This window comes from Apaloderma vittatum, unplaced genomic scaffold (assembly GCF_000703405.1).
Source record: "Apaloderma vittatum isolate BGI_N311 unplaced genomic scaffold, ASM70340v1 scaffold12981, whole genome shotgun sequence".
Classification (NCBI taxonomy): Eukaryota; Metazoa; Chordata; class Aves; order Trogoniformes; family Trogonidae; genus Apaloderma; species Apaloderma vittatum.
Window position 1 is genome coordinate 49,690 of NW_009699724.1, and position 26,564 is coordinate 76,253.

A 26,564-nucleotide genomic window follows, 5' to 3' on the forward strand; every position below is an offset into this window, starting at 1 on the left:
TTTTCTATCATGCAAGTCAAAGAAAAAGCCCAACTCCTACAACACGCTGTTACTGATACGTCTTTTATGCTTTAGAAGTTTTAAAGTGTTTTTCAAGGCTCTTACAAAAACAGAATGGAAAAAAAAGCTACACACCTTTGAATCAGTTACACGTGACATAAGAACAGGTGGCAGAAGATCTGCAAGCAGTAAGGAGGCCTGAACTTTTCTCTATGACAAGAGAGGTAAAGGTTTGCCTCTACTTTTTCTTCGTAATAGCTAATACACAACTACACACTGGAGAGGTACATTGGTTCTAATGGGTCAATATCTTTGAATAGTTTCTCTACAAAGCTTAAGCTGCACGATTCTTAAACCAGCACCTGCAATTAAACCTTCCAGCCCCTGGGCCAGCCTCTGAATTGCGCAACCTAGACTGTGTTTTACCGCCTTCCTTCTGCTTCCTTTTTAAACATCAAGCCTCCAGGTATTTGGTTGCCACTGACAAAGTTTGTAGACACTCAGCAGATGCAGAAAACCACACAACTCCCCAAGTTCAGGAACAACTGAGGCTGCATTAAAAAATGCTATCCGTAATCAAATGAAAATGCAGGAAAAAACAAGCAACCTCCATGCAAAGAGTCAAATGTGCTGTAATTATCTGCAAAATAACTAATGCCAAAAAGGGAGTCGCCACACTTGGTAGCGTTAATTTCTATAAGCTCTATTTAATTTAGAATTGCTCGAGCAAACACCAAAACAATCTAAGCATTAAAAGGCTGTTGAAATCTTGAATTGTCACTTTTATTATTACACTTGCATTGGCAAAAATATGGTGCTGACTACCTGTACTAAGGTATTTGATTTTTTCCTCAGCTCCTTTCAGCTCTTCCATTCAAAAGACTGAAGGCAACGCTTCCTTCCTGGTTCACTCTGCAACAGGCTGATTCCCGTTCCTGCCCTGCCTCACCCCTCTTCTGCCTGCACACTAGGGGCCAGGATTTTCTTCCTGGTGTTGCTGTGAACCAATGTTAGCAACATCATTTCAGCACTTGAAACGTTTGAGGTAACAGGGCTGCCATACGCTATGAGGGGAAAGCTGCTCAATTTAAGCATTTTGGGAAATACGGAGCAATAGGCATATCATGCCGAAAAGGCATTTGGCACATATACAAGTCACTACTACAAAGTTTTAAACTGCCAATAATTACTGCACGTTTCTGAGTGATACTAGAGATTCCCCAGATTTAAAGAGGAAAAAATCTGCATGGCTTCTTCTACTTTGGCTAGCATTCACTCTGAGCATATGCATAATTACTTACTATTGATAGGCACGCACTTAGAAATTTCTGACAATTTAACCCATATCAAACACTGCTCTAGCCTAACTGACATAGCATTTATTGCCAGGAAAAATGCTGCAAAAAATCTTCCTGCAAAACCACTAATCAAACTTGCAGCAACAAATGTGTTGGTGCAACAGAAAGCAAGCGGGCTGCTTGCTGTTCACTGACCAAACTCCGTTTTTCCATCACTCACACTGCACTTGCTTAAGTCATCATTTTCCTGACTATATTAAAAACATTCTTTGCCACCAGGTCTCCAGTGCTGTTTAAGTTAGCTTGCACGGCAGAATTTCCTTGTCTTTTTCAAGACTCCTAAAGGAATTAAACCGTACAAGTCATTAGAGAACTTTGATTATTATTTTAAATAACAGGTCAGATGATTACAGAACCTGTTCCATATCAAAGGGATTAATTGTTGTTTTAACAGCCAACATGTACTGGCTGAGCAACACAGCAAAAGTGATACGGGCTGTAGCATTTGATGCTAATGAGGAATGACACTTACCAGTTTGAGAGCACCAATGCTTGGCAATATGCTTACTATACGAAAAAGAGAAAACTGCATAAACCTCCTTCTGGGGGAAAAAAAACCCAAAACCCCAAACCAAAACACAAAAGGCAAAAAAGGAGTAGGGGAGGAAGAAACCTGAATGCTATCTAAAGGGCAAAACTGTATTTGGCTTCACGTACGAGCCACAGTGTCACACTCAACGAGACCGAAAATCGAAATTAGAATTGAGCTGCGGATTTTTCTTATAAAGCATTTCAGATCTAGAAGTCTGGCTTTGTTTCAAATTCCAAATGAAACTGGATGATCTTTACCCTCCCCATTAAGATCTAGTGTTTATCCTTAATTTCAATTGATCCAGACAAAATTTAAGATTTCAGTTCAACTCTGAAATACAAAATTTGGAAGAAAAATTGTGCCAAAACAAACATTCATGTTGCAAGCATCCAACTATTAAAGAAAAAAAAAAAAGAAAGAGGTGAGGACATTTCAAAATAAGAATGGACAAGTATTGAAAAGTGTTTTGATTTCAGCCTTACACTGGAAAACGGTTACACCCAAGTCTTTTCTGAGCTAAATCTAAAATAAATCCACCTAGTCCAGCACCGTATATCTCCTTGCACTGTGCAGGCACATGCAGACAGAGGTTCACCTCCCCTTTCCGGGAGGGCTCCTCTTGCCACGGGAGCAGGAAGATCAGCTCAGGACCTATAGATCTGTGAGCCTTCAGATGCAGGAGATGTACAAAAAGGTCACTCTGTACAAAAGGTCACTGTAAAATAAATGTGGTCAGAGGCCCCTGGCAGGAGACTGGAGGTGCTGACAGCAGAATCAAGTTTGGGGTGTATCATCCCAGGCTGGTCTGTTCGTGGCTCAGCACGTTCGCTGTTCTGTCTTAACAAGAGCCAATATACTTTCCCCGACCTTTACCTCCCACAGTTCTCAGAAAGCTTGAAAAATTAATATTCAGGTGACTTCTAAGGCTTTATTCTGCATAGCAACGAACAGGGAGAGCCAGGAGAGAAACAAAGAACCTCTCCACTCAATGCCAGTGGCACAGGAGAGCAGTTGTAAACAAAGTGTTTAACTTCCTCAAGGGCAATGGCAAACCCATGTGTCAACAAATTTTAATAAGTTACTGCTCCAAAATCCCTCTGCTGCTGGATCCAATAGGCAGAATTAAGAGGCAGCACGAAAAGAGCAAAGACCACCTGTAGCCCTTACAGATCTTCTGCAGTTACATGTTGGGGAAGTCCATGAAGGCTTTGAAAGAGGCTGTTCTGGGCTTCTCTCAGACCAGTAATAGAGCCACATCAAGTATTGACTGCCTTTCCCCTTTCCTTAAATGGTTTTTAACATATCATCAATCATACCATCACTTTTAAGTGTTTTTAGCCATTTCAGGGAAACTGCAGTCAGACAGTTAGCTGCTGAAGGTCACGTTCTCTTCCAGCTCTAGGAGTTAGTGAGTGAGTTCTCCACGTTTCCTTGCAGCACAACTTCCCCATCCTTGCCCGTACTCACTGAGCATAGCCATTATGGTGACTGCAAACCACATAAAAATGAAAAGCTTGCAGCCCGCTCAACATCTCCCTGAATCTCATCTCTGTCCTGTGCAACAACTCTTCAAAATAAGTCTCAGGGCAGCCCTTCTGTTTAGCTGCTGCACAGATAAATCTCCGTGGGTCTAAGGCTGATGTACAGGAGAATACACTCAATGCAAAAATATGAGCCTGAAACACAGGAATCCAGAGTGAATTTAAGTTTTAAATGCAAAATGAAATCTCTGATCCAGTCTTTAACTGATTCAGGAAATTATAAGTCAGCAGATCAGCTTATCTGAAAACTCCTGTTTATCACAGGCTGCTGCATTTTTCAACACCCTAACACCGGGTAGTCTCACGCCAACTAGCTAGAGCATCTTTCACAAAGGTATTCTGTTCAGATGTGAAGAGGGGAAGAAAATCAATCCCTTGCTGGGTACTACAATGGTTAATTATCTATTTAAAAATGGGCACTCAATTTGGAGTTTCAGTTTTCAGTATCTAGCCTTATATTCCTTTCCTGGTTTTTGGCATTTTGTTTTCTCAAAGATGCCAGAACACTCTAAAGAATGTACCTCAGGTTTTGTTTTCAACAGATTAAGATACTGAAATCCTGAGAGCATTTTTACTAGCCTCTCATAACTGAAGCTTCTCTGTGCTTTCTGCAATTTTACAAAGTACTTTTTCAAAAAGACACCAGACAAAAATTGCAAAATATATATGACTGTAAAATCACTTCCCTGCTCCTGCTAATATTTCAAGGGACAAATCAAGTTTTTAGCTGAATATTTCATGAGAAAAGTAGACTAAAGCTGCCAGTCAATGCTTCTTGAGTCACTGCTTTTCAAGATATAGCCCACTTTTGCAGACTGGCACTTGTTTTTTCCCTGAACTGCATGGATTAAAATGCAATTCAGATCACACTGCCTCATCTACTTAATGATTTAACCTTCTGCCAGGCTTCCAGTAACTTGCAAAATTTACCAGAAATCCTTATATCCTTTCTGATCACTGAAAAACTTCCCATATGGCACTATTTTAATACTTGTCACCTAAGGAAGTGCACCCTCATCATGCTTGCCTTCTGGGGATGCTCCGTGACAAGTGCTTTGTCACATCGCTTATTCTTGGTAAATCTGCAGCGTAGTTACTGATGCACACTGCTGGTTCCAAAAGAAACATTCTGAGTTTCACACGTCCATAGAACTTCTCTGCTATAAAACCAACATATAAAGGTTCTTAAATATCTCTTTTTCTCTACTGTCACAAGTTTTCCGGTTGTGCAGGTGAGCTATAATGTAGGCATGTCAGCAAACAATACTTGGAGAACCAGTGGGGAAAGTCTGAAGCCACATCTGGCCAGCAGCAATCCCAATGACTTCTGAAGTCTTCCCCTGTGCTGACATCCAAGAGCTTCCCAAGTTCTTTCAGGCTCTTGGAGTTCCTTTGCTAATGAGTATTGACACATGGCCCCAAATTCCTGAAATTCTCTGCTGATGGGCAGCCTAGTTCATATTATCTTGGCTAAAGCAGACAAACCAAGTGCTTGATGTTAAACAATTTGAAGCAGAACTAGTGAGTTCTGAAAGTGTCTTACAGATGTAGCTTACAATGTGCTGTTTGATCACCTCAGCAGTTTGGGGGACATCAAGGGCAGAAAAGTGACAGGAAGACAAGTCCCAGCTCTGAAAACAGGCGGTATCCATGTTCCCTCTCAATTAACAATCCTAACAGCATGTAAACAAGTTCTTCATCTAACATCAAGTAACTGCCAGGGAAACATTGATTAGAATGAATTTATGAGCATACAATTAAATTCTCTCTCTTCTGCAGGAACCACCATCCATCAGCTGATCCTCTCCAATGCAAAGAAGAACCCAACCTGCCATGACCACAGACCACTCTGAAGAAAAATCAGCCTTCAATGCCGGATATTTCCAATAACAATCCAACAAATACCACAACCCTCTAACTTTTTCCTTTCTTTACAGGTAGCTGACAAAAAAGACCAAAAATTCATTTAAATTTCTAAAAAAAGGTCACCTCTAAAACTCCCATATACTTTCTACAAGACAACCCAGAAGTTTTCATACAGATCTGGACCAAGTCCAACCTGAAATACATTTTGGTGCCCTAAAGCCTATGGAATCTCAAAAGGACAAATTATTCATCAATGCCACCACACTAAAATGCATTCTGCAATGTTGCTAGTACAAAGTGGCTGTTTGCTATGAGTGGGCAAAATGATTTATTTAGTATATACACACGTAGCTTCTGAAGCACTGCAGTCCTTCTGACAGAGAGGCATACAAATGTGAGGATTATGCAGAGAAATCAGACGCAGGACTGCATTTTCCTGTACTTCCATTCTGGGTATATATATGATTCACAACTAGTTTCAGATATTTTAACATTAAAAGCTCTTGTTTTATAAAGTTGATTACTGCTTTCAAACACCTGTCTTCCTACCCCTGTGTATTGACTAATACATGAAGCTAAAATAAGACAATATACTTTTTGCTTCACAGCTATTGAGAAACTCCGAACCATGATTAGATTAGCTCAGTTCAACCCAGACCAAAATGATTTCTGGGATGTTCCTACAGCACATTTCATCTAGTACATCTGCATTATTTATGGCATTTACGCAAGGAGAATTGAAGGCTTTTATAAACTAAGACACAAATCAATACAAGCTCTTAGCAGATGGGGCCTTAGTAGGGTTCCACAGCAGCATCGTTCCACACCGAACAAACGCTTTCAACTGAATAACTGGCAACACAGAAGGAAAGCTTTGCTCAGAAAGTCAAGAATTAGAGGCACTTTCGGCACCTAACCTTTCAATGAGTACTGCACCTTTAGAGCCTAGACAGCGAGGGCCAGCAATAGGTCACTTAAACTGCTTCGCAACATCAGACTGCGAGTGGTATGAGAGCTCTGTATCGTGTCCCTCCTCAAGCTAAGATAAAAAGGCTGTAAACACAGATGGCTTTCCCTGTCAGAGGCACCACGGACTGGGGAAGAAGCGGATGGGAGGCAAATTCAGCTTGGCACTCGGTCAGGTCAGCAGCGCACTCCAAAGGAGACGCCTCTCAGCCTCGGCTGTGCTGTAAGCAGCACGGAGAGAGGGGCAGAACTGGCCTGCGAGACCAGCACTGGGCAGGAGAACCAGCTGGAGCCACAAAGCCCTAGTCCCTAAGTGAGGGAACAACCCCCCTCTCCATCTCCACAGGGATACAGCCCACAGCTGAGTCAACATAGAATTACAGAATGGTCTGAGTTGGAAGGGACTTTAAGGATCATCTAGCTCCCACCTCCCTGCCACAAGCAGGGACATCTCCCACGAGACCAGGTTGCTCAAAGCCCTGCCCAGTCTGGTCTTGAACGCTTCCAGGGAGGGGGCTGCCACAACTCCTCTGGGCAACGTCTTCCAGCGTCTCACAATCCTCAAAGTGAATAATTAATTCCCAATGTCTAATCTAAATCTACCCTCTTTCAGTTTTAAACTGTTACCCCTCATCTTATCACTATGACCCCCGATAAAAGGACCTTCCCCAGCTTTCCTGTAGCCCCTCTCAGTACTGGAAGGCCCCTCTAAGGTCTCCCTGGTGCCTTCTCTTCTCCAGGCTGAACAACCTCAACTCTCTCAGCCTGACCTTGTAGGGGAGGTGCTCCAGCACCCCAACATGGGACGGCAAAGGACAGTAAGGTCACGTGTGCCTGTTGCCAGATAATGCTCTTTTAATTCAGCCTTGGCTGGTCTTCATAGATAAATGCTCTTCACAAAGGACAGATCATTATTATCACTTAGAGCTGATATCCCACACCTTGATCCGTTTGTTTTCCTAACCCATCTAACCTGTGCACTGAGAACTGATGGTAGGGGTTTTTTTTGGATTTAGTGAATTCGAAGTTTGTCTTCAGAGATTTGGCAAAAGAACCTTTTAAACATCTATTTATAGAGCAGTGCATGGGAATCTGCAGTAGCCAGAAGCAAAAAGGAATGATAAATTATCCAGCATGAACTTCCTTTAGAATAGTAACCTGCAACAGAAAAAACAAATTATGTCCCTGTTCAATTCCTTGCTCTACAAAGGTTCTGTAAAATAATTTGGCCCCTCAACAAAAAAACCCCACAAACCTAGGGCCTTGAACTATTAATTTTTTTTTAATCAAGTAAGTCTCAAAAGGTCTCATCAACTCAGTCTTCTTTAGCTGTCAAAAAAGAAAGCTTTTCTTCCCCACTCTTATATTTGAATCAAGGCTAGCAAGAAGAGACAACAACAAAACCTGTAACTCTTAATTAACATCATGTGCTCAGCTGGCACAGGTTTTACTTTCATGAGATTTATGAGTACACGATCCTGACAACTCTCCATGAGTTCTTCATGGAGAAAAAAAGTGATGGTGAAGATAATGACTGAAATTCTGAAGTAAAATCATGAGGGAGGAAAAATCTTCCATAGTTAATCATTCTACTCTTCTCTCCATCAGTGCTCCAGAAAATTAAAAATTTTTCTGCCTCTCATAGAAAAGAGCTTCTAGACAGGAGACCAGCTCATTGGAAAGTTTAGTCTTCTTCCTTAAACTGCCCTTTTCTAAATATTTCCCCAGTACACACAGGCAGCAGCAGAAAGCCACTGAAAGGCTTGGAGAGGTCTTCTCCTCTGTATGCAAAGCTGATGTGCGTCAAAATGTTGTTAAGAGACTCCTTCACATAACAATGAACGGACACCTAACATGGGAATTCAGCCTCCTCAACTTGAAGGTAGTGACAGGCTCAACAAACCTTGTGTATCACTTAGATGGGTGATGGTAACTAAAATGTAATCCTTCAATCCTGGAAGCAGTGGGATGAGTGTGCTGGCATGTTGCCTTATCCTTGATAAAGGCTTTGAAGCAAACAGCTGATTCCTGAGAAGGTGCTGACAGATAAAATTTAAGTAAACATTAAAAACTGCTTTACTGAGTGAGGTAGCAAAGGCCAGCTCAGTGTTCCGACTTCAAAAATGTCTACAAATGGAAGCTGAGGGAAGGGTATAAAAGCAGACAAGAATAATATGATACTGCCCCAGAAGAAGATCTCACTTCCAGCCACATGCAGTTCAAAATGGTATGTGAGGCAGAGATGGCATCTGTGTGATCAGTAACCTCTCATGGAATTTGCTTCCATTAATTTGTATAATTACTGCTTCAAATTCACATAACCTTTTAGCTGTTCCACAACTTAACCAGGTTTTGCACGAAGCAGTATCTCTTTGGTTTGAGCTTACCTGTTCTTCTCCTGCACCCTCTTGTTGTAGCTTCTCTTCATCTTCCCTATGATATTTAGTATTTTTTACAAACTCTTGTATATTTTCACCATCTCTCTTCCAGCCTAAGGACTTGCCATATATACAACTGTTCTTCACAACACATCTTGTTCCAGGCTTACTGTTGTAAATGGATAGGGCTTATTTTACGAATGTGGAGGGAGTAGTTGCACATGTAGTTGTGTCCCTGACTAATGGAGAATGAACTAATTTCCTAAAGGCTGAGACAAGTTTTCTAATGAGAACTTGAAATAGCTTTTTCTTAAATTTCTGTTGGCCTCCTTCAACGATTTTAGGCTGTTACCACAATTCTGGTGCTGATCAGCTTCTTTTGTTTCCAAGTTGTAGACTTTCAGGGGAAAAAAAAAAAAAAGTCTTGGGTATGATCAGCGAGTACAGAGAAGGTTTCTGAGAACAAAGAAAGCACCCATGGCTCCTCCCTCCAAATCTGCCCTGAAACTTGGCAGCACAGAGAATACTGAACTGCTGTTGTGTTGACTTTTCAGGCAAGACAAAAAGCAAACATCCTGCCCACTCAGTGAGCTTTACACTTGCCAATAGATGCAGAAAGCTGAGCTTCAGTACTCGGATAAATTCCTGTTTGGGTGGCAACTGAAAAATTTGCCTTCACTGCTTCAGCTCAATGTTCCTCATTCCCTGCCCTCAACTGCTGCATGGTGAGCCTGTGCAAGGTTAGCACCATCCCTGTGCTTCAGTGGCACACCAAAGAAAATGCAGAAAAATCTCAGAACATATGCTCTACAGTGTGTGACGCTTCTATAAAGGAAACCCAGAGTATTTCTGGGAAAAGTAAGTAAGATTATAAACAGTGGTCAAGAGAAAAATACAGACATCTTTCCTGAGGCTAAGAGAAAGCATGCTGTGCTAAACAATCTAATAATTAAATTGAAGAAGAAAATACCATTGTAATTAACATACAAAGAACCAGGATGGCCTAGCTAATCTCATCATGAAGAGATTGAATAAAGTAGCATGCATTTTATGGAGCAATTTAATCTGGCAAGCAATTAATCCTAAGAGCACTAAGTCAAACGAATAGATTTCCCTTTAAGGAGATCACATTTATCATCTGTAATGTATTCTAAACTGCAATTTGTTAGCCAGCCCCTGAATTTTACAGAAGACATTTACTGTCTTCCTTTAGTGGAGAAGTGATCCCTGACTGACAGAAGGGAGTGGCATCAGTCTTCCTGTACCAGCTAGCCTGCTAACACTAAAAGGTTCTGAATCCTTGATGCAGGAAGCAAACAAACAAAAAGCAGCTACAAGTTTTTACAAGCGTTATACTTTAGGAAACACTATACAGGTATTTATCAGACTATTTGAATCGTGTCCTAGTCCACTGACCAACCTGATCTGACCCACCTCTGTAATGCCCTGCAGCTGATAACATTACTGATGGGGGCAGGGGAAACAAATAAAATTTTTTAAAATAGCTGAAAAAAAAATAAAAATCAATCTTTGCTGATTTAGAACCTCAGCAGGCATCTCTTAGCAGGCTCCTCCTGATGCAAGTCTGGGATTCTGGCTTTCTCCATCCTCATATTCTCAGCTACAAGATAATCCTTCCCTGACTATAGTTTTAAATGCGATTAGACCAGTTCAGGTTGCATTTTTCTAACTCATCACAAAACTGCCCCCGACCCTTAGTGCTTTTAATGTTAGAAATCCTTTCAGTTGCAACTTTTATTTATTCATGATGCTCCCAGCCCATTTGTTGACATTACAAATTGCCCTTCAGCTTCAAAAACTGTTCTACGTTGCCTCTGCTTACCACTACCTGAGTAGTAACCATTCATTTTCACCTTGCTGGATTGCACAAAGCACACAAAGTGTCCCTGGGAAGGAAATCATGACCCTTGTTGCTTGTGTCTGCCCCTGTCACAATACAAGTTTATTTTTCTAGAAGAGGAATTTGAAGGCGTCTTGTCTTCCTTGGAAAGGCTTTCTGTTGAGTATTTTCCGGTCTTACTGTGTAGAGGACATTATTGTTGTTCTGCTTTGAGCACACAGTTTGGATCATGAAGATCAGTGAGCTGAAGGCAACCAAAGCTCGCATTCTCGAGGGGTCCCTGGACCCAAACTGATTCCCCTCCAAACACAGCAAATACTTTAAAAAATGAAAAAGTGTTACCAGACAGAAAAAAGGTCCCTGAGAACCATTCAGCGCATCTAAGTCTTAACAGAACCACTAGACTCGACCAAGTGGCAACACTTCATGTAGTAACCACACAACATGCACTCAACTGGGCCATGTGTGAGAAAAGCTGGCTAGAGATATATAACTTCTGCCAAGGCTTTCCTACCCCACTGTCACTCTGAATCAATCCAAAAGACAGATTTCTTCCAAGTAATGACAGGATGAGACTTATGCCTGGCTGCTTTCAGTTCTCTTCCATCCTCATAATTTCCCTTATGGTCCACTCAGATTGAAGGCATGAATGTAAAGTTAGACCCATGCCAAATCAAAGTTAAATAAATAGTCCTGGAGATAAAGGGCAATGGAAAAAAAAAAAAGAGAAAGCAACAAGCTATGTTCCAGACCAAGTTCAGGTAGTATCGTCTCATTTCCAAAACAGTTAAAACAAAACTCATATTAAACTTATTACGAGAAAATAGCTGCCTTTACTGCAGTCAAAAGAAGCATAGGGAAAACCTTTTAAAGGCAAAATTAATCAAAATACAGATTTTGTTACTCTAGAGGAAACAAAAAAAATAAGTAAAAAAAGATGGCTTAATCTGAGCAAAATTCCTGACGGCTAAGCCCTTAAACTCCTCTGACCAGAACCCAAGTACACAGTATTGTTTCCTGATGCCTTCCTGCTATATAACATCATACTTACAATTAGACCGGTACCACATTAAAATGACAGCAAGCGCAGGCACAATTCATTTAACAATTAATCTACCCTAGCTATCATTTTCACTTGTCATTAACTGCCTCTTAAATGCTCTCAATTTTGTATAACTGTAGACTCTTCCTTTTAAACATACACGCAGGGGAATATGCCATTACAGGCATTATCCAAAGAAGCGTTTTCCGTCCCCATCATCAACCACAACATTAATCACACAGAGAATAGTTTCCTCTTGCAAATGACTGTGTTGCATCACTGGATCTCATCAGCAGGATCCAATTTACTGATAAGTTCACAGACAGCAGACAATCCTGGGCACCTGCAGCAACACATACTGTGAATCCTCTAGTTTTTACCCTCTACTGATCTTTCAGAGAAAGAAAATAGATGCTGAGCATCATAAGCTCCCACTGACTAAGTAAGTGTTCCACTCGGCATCTCTACCAGTTGGACCCGGATTTAACATATAGCCCAGTGTGCTCAGAACAAGCTGTCTTGCTTCTGTTGCCATTTGACCATGCAGTGAAGAGACTGCTCTCTAAAATCAATAGATTATGCTGGAAAGGACCTTTGGAAGGTACTTGGTCCAAATTTATACTCATCACAGAAGCCAATTAGGCCAGTTTGCTCACAGCTGTGTTCAGGCAAGACCTGAATAACTCCAGGATGATGACCGCAAAACCTCCCTGGGCAATCTGTTCCAGTGTTGGGTCACTGTGTTGGGAAGAATTTGGGAAGAACCTCCCTTACTGCAATCTGACCTCTTTTATTTCCTGACCAAACTTAAGATCTTGAAGGAGTCTCGTTTTGTGGCTCTTCCACTCTCAGCATAAAGTTCTGTCAGAAATCAAGTCATCAATCGAGGAAGAAAAATAGGTGCTATCCAGTGAGAACTGCACAGTCTGCTCCTTCAACAAGGCTCAGGGTACCACATATGGGCCAGTCTCAAAGCAGCCAGAGCTTTCGAACACTAATGAACAAAGGAACCAAGAAGAACACATGGCAGACCTATTGCTTTCTCAGTTTAGAAGGGAGTGTCTGCCTCAGACAAGTTCATCTCAAATGTCCATAAAAAGTTAAGGTCAAGCTCAGATTCCAAAGCAGACAAACAGTGCTGCAAACTTCTGAGGACATGAAATAACTACAAAAAATATAAGTAAAAGCAATTAGCCTTTGTTCCTGGACACTACTCTGATTAAGAGGCTCCCTGTTAAGTCTTTTTAGACACCCCATGAAGGACATTATATATTCACATCCCTCTGTCAGCAGCAAGAGCTTTACATTAATTAACATAAAACACAATCTTCTGGAAGAAGGATCCAGTTTAAAATTCCTCATCCAAAGTATGGGCAACATCACGAGTTTGTTTAGAGTAACAGGGCAGTCACCCTGCCCTCAAGGCACTTACCAGCTCTATCTTCTTTAGTGGATAGAAGCATTTTTTCACAGAATCCAAAGCCACCAGCAAAATTCAGCATTTTAAAGTTTGAAATTATCCTTCCCTTGGCCACAAAGGTGGCATTACTTCCCATCCCACACAGACTCAAAATTTTTCCACAATCCAACTAATGAGAAGAAAAATGTCACTGTAATTAACACACAAAGTGATGACCTAATTAATCACTGAAGCAGCAACATGAAAAAGCTTTTGGGCTTCCAAAGTCTTCTAGCAAAGTCAGGCAAAAGGATTGCTGGGGAGCTTTTAAGGTCATTCCACTACCAGCCACCCTGAAAATAAGACACTTTCGAAACCACAATTTTATATCCAATCAAACAGGACTTGGCTGTGGCGAGATGCCTTCAATGCACTGTCGATCTCCGACTCACAACTCCCCGACAAGCAGCACCTAAGTTCTCACTTTTGGGGCTCACAGCAGTATCGTCTCAAGTCCAGTACCCAAACTGAAACTTGAGTTATGCTGATATTTCTCTTAACGGCAAGAACAGTTTACAAAAACTGCCCTGTGCTACACCAGCACAAACAAAAGAACGCGTGCTTCAAGCCCTGCAAAGAGTCCGGTGACTGAACTGATGACAGTGGATACATTCATAAAAAACGCTTTTCAGCGTATTAGCCTAAAACTGGCGTAACAAACAGGTCAATGCTGGCAGAAACTGTCCTGTTGTCCCCCGTGCAGATCTACTCACACACACAATCCTCTACAGGGTGGACACAACCACTCACATACCTCTACGCAGTGAAGGCTTGAGAACAACTCATGCTAAACCACACTTTTCCTTTTTTTCCCCTGCCCAGACAGTTTTATCCTGGGTCAGGTCCCTAGTCTCCTCCTTTACATGGAGCTGCATGATGCCTGCAGCTCCCCACAGAAGAGACAGCAGGAACGAACGGGAGGTGAAGCCTCCTGCTCAGCAACCCTGTCAGTTTATACCTGCTCTGAGCGACCGCAAAAGCACCGGCTGAGGAAGCACACTGGGGCACTTTTGCCACAGTAACATCCTTCAGCTAAATCCTTATCAGCATGAGATATCAGAAGCCGATACCCATCACAGATGAATTCTTCACGAGATCACTGTTACCTTAATCTGGCTGGCTTTGATCGCTGAGGAGCAGCCAAGCACGTGGGCATTTCTGACTGCCGACCCTTCGCAGTATCCCTCGGGACAGGCAACAGAAACCTGACCTCAAAGCTAAGGGAGATATTGCTACTTCAGAAGCATTATGCCGTCATTTTCTGAACTGTTCTTCTAGCTATGAGAGTTAGAAAGAAAATTTTAAAGACTGAAAAAAAAAGCTAGTAACAAAAGGTTGCATTCTGGGATTCCCAAGCAGCCAATTTAATTCAGACCACCTGAAGTGCAGATGTACCCTACGGTTTCTATCTGGACACACAGACATTTTCCTATTTTGGAACAAATAAAAATAATAATTAAAAAAAATAAATAAATCACAATTCACTAGAGCTCTCCCCACACTTTTTTTTCCCCTTCATGCAGCATTTTATACCAACTGGTATTTACTGTTGGTTGTGAAGCTTGCCCCTGTGCTGGTAGGGCAAGACAAGCTTTTCTGCCTTCAGGGCAAGAGCTCCTAAAAAACAAGCACCTTAACTTTGAAAGGTAGGATGCTTGTTTCTTTTAATGAATAAAGTCTTACAAACAAGATGCCCTCCCCTTACAGTTCCCTGGGAACTGAGCTTCAGATTCTGGTGCAATCTTCAGGCTGCAGTTCTGCAGTCATGCTAACAATGTATTATCCTTGCTTACGGTTCAAGATAAGGTAGGTACTTCATTACCTTAATGAGCAGATGTACCTAATGAGCAGGTACTTTGTCAATTTAGTCCTAAAGGAAGAATTAAGAGAATAGGGCATTTACATATTTAGAGCAAGACCAAATTTTAGGCTCCCCACTAGTATAAGACAATAAGAAACACACGTTACTGCATTTTGAAAAGGTTTTTTTTGAGCACACATCCCACAGCCCAGACTTTCAGAGGGAATAATAATCTGGCTGCTGCTGTGAGCAACAGATTTCTTTTAAACAGAAAGAGCAAACCAGCATTACACAACATAATTTTTCAAGGGATAAAGGTTTTATTTAAGCTCACAACGATTTTTATATTGTTTGGGTTACGAAGAAAGTCACTTAATGTTCTCTCTCCATTAAAGCAAATCCTGAAAGCCAGATCTGAGACCAGTGGAGAACAGAGTCCCTTATATTTACCCACAGAATGAAACCAGCATGGGCCAAGTTTTGACAAGCTATAAACAGCTTTTTTCACACTGCTTCTCAATCATATTTCAGCAGGGCCTGTTCTTGGGGCCAAAAGAATCTGGTTGCAGAGGCTATTCATGTCTTGCTTCCTGGCTGCATCAAAGCTACCAACAAAGTTGTCAACTGTAACGTTGAAATCTATCAATTAGGAATTGAAGTCAGGTCAGCCATGGTACCAAAGAAATAATTAAGACTGTTCTCGTAAACAGGATGAAACAGAACAGTTGAGTGTGAGAAACCAGCAGACCTTTTTGGATTTTGTGCTGCAAAAAAACCCTCAAGATGTTTACAAGCATCCTAGCTCTGCAGCACATGCTTTAATGTAGTACTGAGCTCATACGTAACCTGTCTCTGCCCTGCAAGGAGATTCAAGGCCAAAATATCTGCAATCAAGTTAGGAAAATAACTTCTGACCAATACATATCCTTCATTATTGTTACTTCTCTACAGAGAAAGGTATTTGGCAAACAAGCCAAGAATTTCTTGTCTGGTGCCACACTGCTTCAGATCAAGCAATGCAAAGTCACTCACATAAATCAAACAGGAGACCACACTCACACTGGTAAGTCTCTTTCATTTTCTCCTCTAGTGGCTATTTTCCCAAATCTCCAGACCATGAAATCCACTAGCAAAAAAGCAGAAACTACGTGCCAAACATTAGATTTTCAGAGCTGAATACATAGCTTTCAAAAAAAATCTGCTAGGTGCTCATCTAACTCCATGTTATAATCTGCACCCATGAATCCAGTGAGATCCGTAGACAGGAATTCCCCTGTTTGCAGGGCAGCTGCATTTCACCCAGAGTAGATGAAATCTGGGTTGTGCATATAACACTCCTCAGCAAACTTTGCTAAGTAGCCTACAAATCCTAGCTAACCTTCCAAAATGTTCAGATCTCAAGGAAGAAAAGTTTCCAACAAAATGGCCAAGAAGACAAAGGTTCATAAGCGAGTAAACTCTGCAGTGAGATATTCACCCTGTGAGAATCACATGAAGATATTGGCTGAACTTAGGAAGAGCCAAAAAGTGGCTGTGCTGCAGAAGAATGTCCTTTCTGCCCAGCAAACAACCCTCTCTTGAACAGGTGCCTCACCTCTACAGCAATCCTTACAGAAGCAGCTGAAACACAGAAGTGAATACTTTTGCAAGTTCCCTCTTAAAAGGCCAACCTGTTGACTTCTTGACATGAGGAAAGGAGATGAAAGTGGCCAGTACAGTTGCAGCCATTGGAAAGAAGCTACGAAAGCCAGTTAAGCGAGGCTGCCATCCTGAGAACAAATCACTTCCACATCAAGTTCATCCCCACCCCAATCCAAAAAGCATTGCTTACTATGAGGATGACATTTTAGAGAGACAGTGATCACTGCAGTATGGATTTCAAGTGCATTAAAGAAAGCAAACAGTGGTATGGCATCTCAGATTGAGGCATTTCTTTGCCATACAAACAGCTTTGCTCAAAAATCAGCCTCAGCTCTAAAAACCTTACATCACCACAAGAAAAAAAAAAAATCAAAGTAAATTAATCCCCCCTCCCCTCAAACTCACTGCAGGAAAAAAAAAAATAAGTTCATTAAAGAGAAAACAGGCTTGACATTGTCAGAGTCCATTTCAGTCAGCGCTGCCTGGGAAGGGAAATGACTGGCAGAAAGAAGGAAGGTGACCTGGGATGCACCTGACTTGCTGAACCATGCTGCTGTGTCAGTGGAGCCAGTCCATACAATGCCACTCAACTAACAGATTTGCTCTCTGGATTTGGGCCAGCGGCAGAAACAACATTTAATTAAGCCACTGCATGAATGAGAAAAAACGAAAGGAAATTATAGCAGAATGAAATTGGCTACGGCTTTGTAAGAGAAGCACACCAAGATGAATCAGCTAGTAAATAAAGAGCAGTAACTGAAAACTAACACCGCGATCTCAAGAAGAAATCAGATCATGTAAAAAATGAAATGCCGAAGTTAACACCACTAGAGAAAAAACAAACCTAAACATTAATAAAAATTCTGGAAGTATGGGTAAAGTGTCATGCAAAGATGAAACAATGCACCCCGAGAAAGCAATGCTGCTTGCTTTCTTTTTTATTCTTCTGTTAAGATGTTGCTGGTCACAAGGGCCTGGGAGTGAGGACCTTCCCTTTTCTTCCACCTGCTTCCTCTGTTCAGGTGCCAGCTAATGCCAGAATCTGTCACGTCAAAATCCGCTGCTCCTGGCTAATGAACTTTCCCTCTCAGAATACTGCAATGTCACATGACAAACAAGCAGCGGTAACAGATCAACTCTGAGTAACCAAGCTCCACTATAACCACTGAGGGATTTCAGGAACGGTTCTGCTGTGCCAGAGTCCCTACATTGCAAGAAAAGCACACAACAGGAAATACATGGGATGACGAGAAGGGTCTGCTAACTTTGCTCCTTCAATGACAAAGAAGTGATTACAGGTCCCTAGAAAAGATCTAGAACCAAGTCAGAATCCTCGTCTAGAATCCACCTTCAATTTCTCAGCATCATAATTTTTTCAGGCTACCACCTGAAAATTGTGATGAACTAATTCTTCAAAGAGCTTAAGTGCAGAAAGCTTGAAAGTTTTCTTACAGCATTTTAGTAACAACTTGATCCTTAATCTTGGCAAAACTACATTAGGATTTTAAAGTACCAGTAAAATACATTTATGAGTTTCTCTTTGTTTTTTTGTTGCTTTTTCATTAAAAAAGTAATAATTGTTTACTGTCTTGTACTAGTCTGTGATCCAAGCTCAGTCGGACTGATTAGCGCTGACGCATGTCAGAGGTCATTACTATTAAACACACCTCAGTGAACAGCTCAGCAGAGCTCTTCTTCCAAGAGGGGAATAACAAGCGGGTTTAAGAATCACCGGGAAGGAACTCCGGATCATGCTGGGCTAACCTGTGCACCTGAGCACCCTCTGCTACCCAGCTCCGGCTGGCCCGAGCTGAGCAGCTCCTCAGCGCCCATCAGCCCTGGGGGTGCCACACGCACCTCACGCTGCTGCTGCTAAAAGGAGCGTCCCTGGCCAGCACTCGCGGTTCATCTCAGACAAGCTGGAAACAAGCAAGCTCATGGTCCTTTCTGCTTGGAAATTATGGCTCCAGATTAGCCTATGGTTAAAGGCACTATGTTCTGTATATAAATACATATATTTGTAAGTACATGCATGTGTGGGAATATGTATGTAGATGTGTTCATATATGCAGACACCCATAAATACATATATGGATACAAACATTCATGTATGTGCATATACTTACAATATATACACAAATATCCATATTTTAGATACACGCACACAGATGTTCTTGACCATTTGTTTTCCCAAACAGGCTTTAAACTCGCTCTCTCTTTTTCATTCTTGTGCCCGTATTGGGAAGAAACCTTTATGTGTGTCCACTAAGCCTGTGCAGGGAGAGAGAAGGAAGGGAGGGAAGTATGTGTAAGAAATAAATGTATTTTACATACATATATACACACAGTCTCAGTGGACTGTAATCCATAGGTCTCCACTCTAGTCAGAAGCATTCACTACTAGCAGGTCTCCTTTCATGTATCCTGCATAAATGCTACAGCCATTCATCGCAACGTGACTGGTCAGCAGCGTTTAGCTCTTCTCTCTCCGTGAACAGATGCTAAATTCTGTGCTCTAAAGCTGAACAATGCTGAAGGCACTATGTGGACTGCTTGCAGCTGTCCACTTTCTAAGAAATACCTGCATGAAACCTCCTCCTCTGTCAAGGTTTCCAATAATGCAGCTCTGTGGAGTGCTGGTAATTTAATATGAGCTATAGCTCCCGAGCAGGTATCCTATGACAAACAAGCACAGCCCAATCTGGCCTTCTTTCACCTGAGTAAAATCGTAAATATTCCTTCAGAATGCTCCTGCCCAGACTGGCAGTGAGCATAACCATTTTATACATATTCATGCTATGCTTTAAACGCTCCTCCCAAATCCCCAGTCTCTCCTTTATGATCCCAAAAGCAGCCTGGGGAGAAGCAGCACCTCCTGTACAAAAGATGTCACACAGGGTGGCTTGTGTGGAACAAGAGTAGCTGCAAGATGGAAAACTGAATGAAAGCACCCAAGCGAGAATTGCAGCATATGCTACAACAGCACATAAAAACTTTAAAAAAAATAATTTCCTATCACCTAGTTCCACACTACAAACTTACTCTCTACTTGTCAAAAGTGTTTCAGTGAGAAAAATAAAATTACTTTAAAAATGATGATGGGACTGAATTTCAGACAATGGGGAAATTCAGTCTATTAATCATTGAGTTAATCTATTTATTCACCTTGAAAAAATCCTGATCAGCAAAAAGTCTATTAAAAGAATACAGGGATTCAGCAGCCACCTTCCTCACCGAGTAAGCAATCAAAAGATGCCCCTTTGAACCCTGTGTTAATAAAATTCTCATTAAACATAAACCTGCACAATTTTATCTTAAAGAGGCTCATTAGCTTAAAAAAATTACTTGTCTGAAAATGTACGTATTTCCTCATAGGTGAGAAGGTGAGTTTTCAAACCACTAACTGCTGCAGCTTCTTATTTCAACCCCATCAGTGCTGCAGCTATGTCTTGCACCATGTCTCAATTATTTATGTAAACCACAGAGACAAATCCACAGATAGAAGTTAAAAGTACTATTATGGGATTGCACAGCAATAGAGATCACTCATTCCAGTATGGTATGTAACATTTCTGCCAGATAAGGCTGCTATTATTCTGTCTCTTTCAAATTTTCCTTTTCTTTAGGTTGGACAGAAATTATGCATTATCTGTAAAGAGGAGAGGTATGGAGAGAACACAGAAACAGCCTCCCTGGCTCTCAATACTCAGCAAGAACATTCGTGACTGCTCTTTTCACTGGAGTGAGGATTAGAAAAATCAGATAATGAGCAACAACAAAACCCAGTCAGCCCGCCTGCTGGAGAATAGGGCCCAACTAAAAAGTTCAGTTAATACCACAATAGGAGACACAAAGTGGGATCTCTCTCTGCAGCTCAGTTGAAACAAGAACGTGTCAAAGATTCCCTAAGTACTACTCATCCCGACTCAGTAAGTAAAGCCATTTCTCAGACGACCTCCCCAATCCAGCACTGTGGGGTAACAAGCAGGGATGTTTCACGTGTCTCCCCAACAGTTACTCCTGTAACACAAAAGAATGGTAGCCTTGAAAAGTTGCAAGCAACTCACCAGTCCTCTCCTGGCAGCAATACACACAGGATTGTACACGAGGATTTAAGACACTTGATAAAGGCCCCATGTGTGTACACACAGACGTTTTTTGATCTTGGAATCCTTCCCACTAAAAGCCTTCAGATAAGGAAGTGAGAAATTAGCTTTATTGCTTTTCAAATAGCTGTTGTAATGAAATGAAGGTATAAATCAAAGCCTGATGTTGCACTGCACTGTTTAGAGCAAAAAGCAGGTAAACATTGCTCATAAAAACTTTCCACAATGACGGAACAAGCTGACGGAAAAATCCAACGTGAGGTGGATTTATCTAAACTCATTCCCTCTGTGGCAAAGGCATCCAAATAAGAAACTGTGCACTAAGACCACTGTAAGGGGAAAGCAAAGGGGTATAAACAAACAGGCAACGGGAAGCTAACCCAGGTTCAAACCAGCACATCTTTACCAATGTGCAAAATAATTACAACTTACAGTAATGCTGCCATTCATTAACGTATTGTGTTTCTCCAACACAGCCATCAGACAACCTTAAATCGTTTATTCTTCTCAAGCGCACTCTCTCCCTTTTCTCTTTGGTAATTAGAGCTTGCAACATCTCCAGGACTCTCCGCAACAGAGAGCCACAAGTGTGTGTGCACAAGGCTCCAGTTTGCACTCCTGGTCCAATACCAGGAGAAAATATGTGGCCCCCATGTTAAGCTCTCCTACAGACACTGCTGGAGAAGTGGGGCAGCCAATAGACCAGGACAAAACAGTCTTTTGGCAGAAGTCTCAGAAAACTTCAAACCTTGGAAGGCTCAAAGCATTCCATGAAGAATTATCCTCTTGTCCTGCTGCTGTATGATCTGCAACTTTCAAACACCTAAAATTCAGTCTTTAGGCCAAAATGGAGTATTACATTATGACAGGCCCTTCACTTCATTCGTTTGCCCTGTATGGAGAGAAGTCTTTCAGAACTTTCTGAAGTGTGCTCTCACAGAATAAAACCAAAAAACAAACAACAACAACAACAAAACAAACACAAACAAACAAACAAACCAACTAACCCAAAAAACCAGGACGCATCTAGTCCTAGTTACCACTTTGAAACATCAGACTGTCAATCACTTTCACAAAAGCACAGGACTTTTGGATTTTTCTGGCTTCCGGCAACTGTCTGCTCTGAAATCTATGCAGTTAAAATAGTATTTTTATCACGAGAAGAAAACAATCCAACAAAATAATTGTCCCCACCTCCCCTTTTCTGGAAGAGGAAATGGGTTAAGTCAGACTAACTTCTCTGAATTCTAATCCCTCTCCAGGCATTGAATAATCTCTAATTTAGAACGTTTCTAATTTCACTGAATAGAAAGTTTCACGAAAAATTCTAAGGCTACTGAAAGACCACATGAAATGCCAACATACATGAGCAGTTGGGTGGAGCAGGGGAAACCTACAGAAAGTCTAAAAGAGAAACACATTAGAGTCTTCACTGGCTCCCAATGACAGCATGCACCAAACACGTCTGACACACGCCGTCCAGGGAGGGGCATCACAGCGACAGTTTTTTGGTTGTATCCTGTCTTAGTTGGATGCTGATGTTTAGAAAAGCAGCTGTTAAGCAAACATGAAGTGAGCCAATGCAAAGCCTTGGCTGCACAAACCAGAGCTGAGTGTAAAACCTCTGTGACCACTTGTTTTTTAATTTCTTCCCGGTTTAGACTTCTCTCTCTGGGTATACAGAGAATTCCCAGGGCAGACACTTCGTGTCACATTAAATGACAATTTACCAACAACTACCTGCTCTGCTGCTTCACTCCAAGTGCATTATCTGCCCACAAGTGTTCATTTATGTCTGTTTACAAAAAATAAAAATAAGGACAGTAGCAAAAATAAATCTTCTGGAATTATATGCGATGTTATTAAACTTACAGACTTACTAGGGGAACCTTTAACGTGGTTTATTGACAGGTAGGATGAATATTGTCTTGAAAGATGCCTTCAGAGAGTTTGTCCTACACAATCTCTTTTGTAGTGAGGAAAATGGCAAGTACCAGCAATGCAGCAATACTGAGCCACTCGGCGATGCACAGACAGCAATGGTCTGGGGTAATCGAGAAGTGATGGACAGATATTTTTTCAGTATAAATACTTGTATCTTTTATGCTTTGCTTACAAGCCAGAGATGAACAGCACATTTTCTCTCTCCACATTAATCCATTTTCCAATCAATCAGATCCATAAGCCTCTTGCCCAGTATTCTACTTGATCAGTACTACCTCCTTCAGAAGCCAGGAAAAGAAATTACTACCGTTGTGAAGGAATACAGCACGAAAGCACCCCCAGATATTCCTTAGCCTTACAAATAGAGCATAACTTCTGCCCTTGAACAGGAGAAAGAAGTGTAAGAGAATACTGAAATGTCCTTAAATAATCAGTTTTAAACACACACATAAATCTTGCCATGTTAAAAGAGGCCTCGAATCTGCTTATTACAGCTGCCTTACAGTCCCCTTCATGGCTTCATAGAAATGCAATAGAATCTCTCAACTGAAATCCATTAGGTCCACAACTGCTCTGCCAGCACAGCATTGTTCCCTACTGTATAACTTCTCCCAAGAATGCTGTGAGGATTAATTCATGACAGCTTGTGCCATGCTTTGAAAGCACACAGTCTGCAGAAGAGCCGAGAGAATTTATTAGAGAGGACAATCAAACCCTGGTGATCCTCTCTTTATCCCAGTGGGCCCTGTTTAGAGCAGCAATTTAGCCCAACAAAGAGAACACATTCAAAACCAAATTCAATACAACAAAGGTGAAAGTGTCACAGTAAGAATGCAGTCACACAGCACACAAGAATCTTTAAAATGGTTCTTAACTTCTACTCCTTACCTAATATTGACTAATGCATGGGTCACCTTGCTTGCAGGCTCTTTCCACTGACCAGCGTTGGTCGACAGCCTTAGAACTGAAAGGAAAAGACTGTTAACAGCGCTGGCATAGAAATGGCAAAAAAGTTGCCTTAGTGAGATTGCAGTCCAGGAATCACATCAAAACAAGGTAATCTTTGAGACGATCTGTGATCCAGGGCAGAAGTTCCCTTCACAGCCCGTCTAAGAAACATAAGGAACTCGGAAGAGGCAAGCACAACAGAATATTGTCTGAGAAACAGGGAGCAGAGGGGGTGGATGAGCCTAGGTCCTCCTAACCGCTTTCATCATCACATATTAAAGTTCATTTGCTCCAGAAACAGAGCAGTGTCCCAGGTCTATGATACCTTTTATTCCACACATCTGTGTTCTCCCCCAGCTTCTGTTTATGGCAAGTTCCCATCTGAGCTGGACTACATACTGGAATTTGAACCCACCCCGGCAGTAACAGATTCTTTACCTCCCCATTTATCTGGAATTGCAGAGGAATTACACACCAGCCTAGAGAAAAAATGCTCCCTGTAGAAATGAGGGTGTTGCTCTGTTGCACAGACGGTCTTTGACAGACTTAGGAGCAGATCTGAAAACATTCTGCAACAGAAAGAACTTCTAGGGAATCATATTCTTTTCTGCCAGAGTACCAAAAATATTTATTTAGGTCAGTATCTGTAGTGTTTCTATGGCGGCAGTTACCTGCGTATCTCTTGGCAAGTACCAAAACAGTTACAGATTCTGTAGCAAATGTTTGAATTAATTTCCATATTGCCTGAATACAAGGGAGCTTTCTATGAATTTGTATATACAAGGTTTTGTGGAGGTTAACATTCCACAAGAAAGGTTCACTCTTGACTTAGAAGTGGAGGAAGAGCTGCATACTCACGTCTATTGCATAAGACAAGCTTTCGGTCCTGCAGATCTGGAAAACGTTCAGATCCAGGACAAGAAAAACAAATAGAATCCAAGGCAATTAGATTCCGCCTCCACTCCCAAGGTAGAAAGTTTCAACCACATCAATAGGAAAACTAAAAGAGAGCATAGTCTGCTCAACTATGCTAACAAATGTCACAAGGCTAGTGGACATAAGGGTGACCACATTTCCAGTGAGATGGACTGACAAGCAAGGGGAAGCTGTCAGGACATCTGGTTAAACTGTGGCTTTCATCAGCTTGAGACAGCGCTACCTTCTCACTTCGTAGTGCTCCCATTGCATGTCATCTGCAGAAAAAATACGTCAGCTCTGAGAAACATTTTGATCAAACTGCAGCTGCTGTGTTTGAAAATCTGAAGTAATGTATTCATAGAGGATTTCCATTCAGGCATCTATAACCTTAATTCAAAGGGGTTTACTCTGTGCAGCAGGAGGGAAAACATTCATGTGCCAAATGGATTGTTTCAACAGGCCAGGTGTGCCTACTGCAGCCCAAGTGAGCAAGTACTTGAGTGTGTTATTCTTCCATTCCACTTTCCTTCAACTTCCACAGGAGATGAGTTTGAAAAATTACTGGCTAGTGTAAAAGCATCTCATCTTACTAGTGCAATTCTTTGGAATAGGAAATAGGTTAACAAAAAGTCTTGTATGCTCAGAGGGCACAGAAATGGTCAAGTGATCCCTTATATAATGGATGAAAACTGTAGGACGTTTGTACAAAAGGGCAGTTCATTTTTGCCTGCAGTAGCAGGGAGTGTTTGGCTACTTTTGTTTAGGTAAGGACGGTTCTCTTCCATGTCAGAAGAGTGCCGTGGCCAACTGTCTGTCTCCCACTGCTCTTTAACTCCCCTTATGCGCTTGTATTAATCCCTGTTGTTCATTGGGTGATCACACTGAGAAGAGAGCAGGGAAGGAAGGCAAGAAAGGTCCTTCTAGAACAAAGCAAACAAAGAACACAACTATATTCTCTTCACAGCTCCAAGTACCCAGGCACTAAACCAGGGCTGCTGCAGCTCCCTTCAGCTGCAAGCTCCTGCATGCACACTGCCAGATCATGCCTCCGTGCACTCCTTGCTCTCCTTTGTTCCTCTCTTTCCTGCTAGGTGTCACTTGGTGGCATTCCAGCATGTGCCTCTCTTTGAAGGATGGCAGCTTCTCCCTTTTTTGCCAGTAGGCACATTCTTCAGTCCAGCAAGTCACTTGTCACTGCAAGCCAGTTTGTGAGGGTTGTTTTCTTGGTTTGTTTTGGCAATGAGTGCAGTAGATGTGATTTGTCTAGCACAGTGAGCTTCTTGTTATAAGATTCTCAAAATTCTTTTCCAAAATCTTGTTTGCACTGAGTGTTTCTCTGTGCTGGCTGGTTCTGCAGCATGTACCTGCCTTCTGATTTGAAGCTGTCGAATGCCGTAGATGCACAAAGATGTATGAAAACCACATTCCCAGTTGCGCCAGTTTACGTTTCCAACCACAGTGAGTGGCTGCTAGAAAGGCAGTGGGCCTCTTCCTATTTTTTTTGCCTAACTTAAAAAAAAATTAAAAATACCCCTTTAACAAGTTTATCTCTCAATTCTTAATTTACGAAACATGCCCCAGTATGCCAAACATGTCCACTAACCAAGACACACATCAGTAGCAGGTGGACAGAAAATGCCCGACAAACATCCCTCCACCACCGCTCTCACCCCCAGTCAACAGCAGTCCTGACCCATGAGGAGGTACTCACCCATGGAATAAAGGTTGTCAAAATTCTGATGCATCCGAATGATTTCATAATACAGCTCATCATAGCTGCTGGGAGTGGGGAGAAAGGTGTCTCCATAAGTGATGAACATGTTGAACAGGTTCACAACCTAGACAAGGAAGTGAAAAGAAGTTACAACAAGAATATTTACACAAAATCTATTCCGCAACTGAAACAACACAAGCGATGTCCAAAACCTTCAAAGAAACAGCTCTCAGTTGCACTACACAGGAGTGCATTACTTCATTGCTTTATCTATTTTTTCCTTACAGTACAGAAGAGGCAGAGAAGAAGTTTAAATACTATCTTACCAAGGACCGGGAAAACAGGTTTCCCTTGTTTTGTGGACAAAGGGCCACAGAACAAGAAAAAACATAATAAATCTGGAAAGTTAAACTAGGCCTTTCCTCACATAAACGTGTTGATTTCAATGCGGAGTCCCTACAGTTGAGTCCAGGCACTGCCCCTCCCAAA

At 41.7% G+C, this 26,564-nt stretch overlaps 1 protein-coding gene across 1 annotated transcript in view; it reads right to left on the reverse strand.

Annotated features, from left to right (window-relative positions):
* Window positions 1-26,564, reverse strand: part of LOC104280761 (chromosome unknown open reading frame, human C10orf76) — a 113,492-nt gene that overhangs the window by 40,311 nt on the left and 46,617 nt on the right. The window contains exons 21-22 of the mRNA XM_009878516.1: window positions 26,073-26,199; window positions 23,384-23,459 (exon numbers count right to left, since the gene is read on the reverse strand). Coding sequence (XP_009876818.1) covers window positions 23,384-23,459; window positions 26,073-26,199 — 203 coding nt within the window. The remainder of the gene's footprint in view (window positions 1-23,383; window positions 23,460-26,072; window positions 26,200-26,564) is intronic.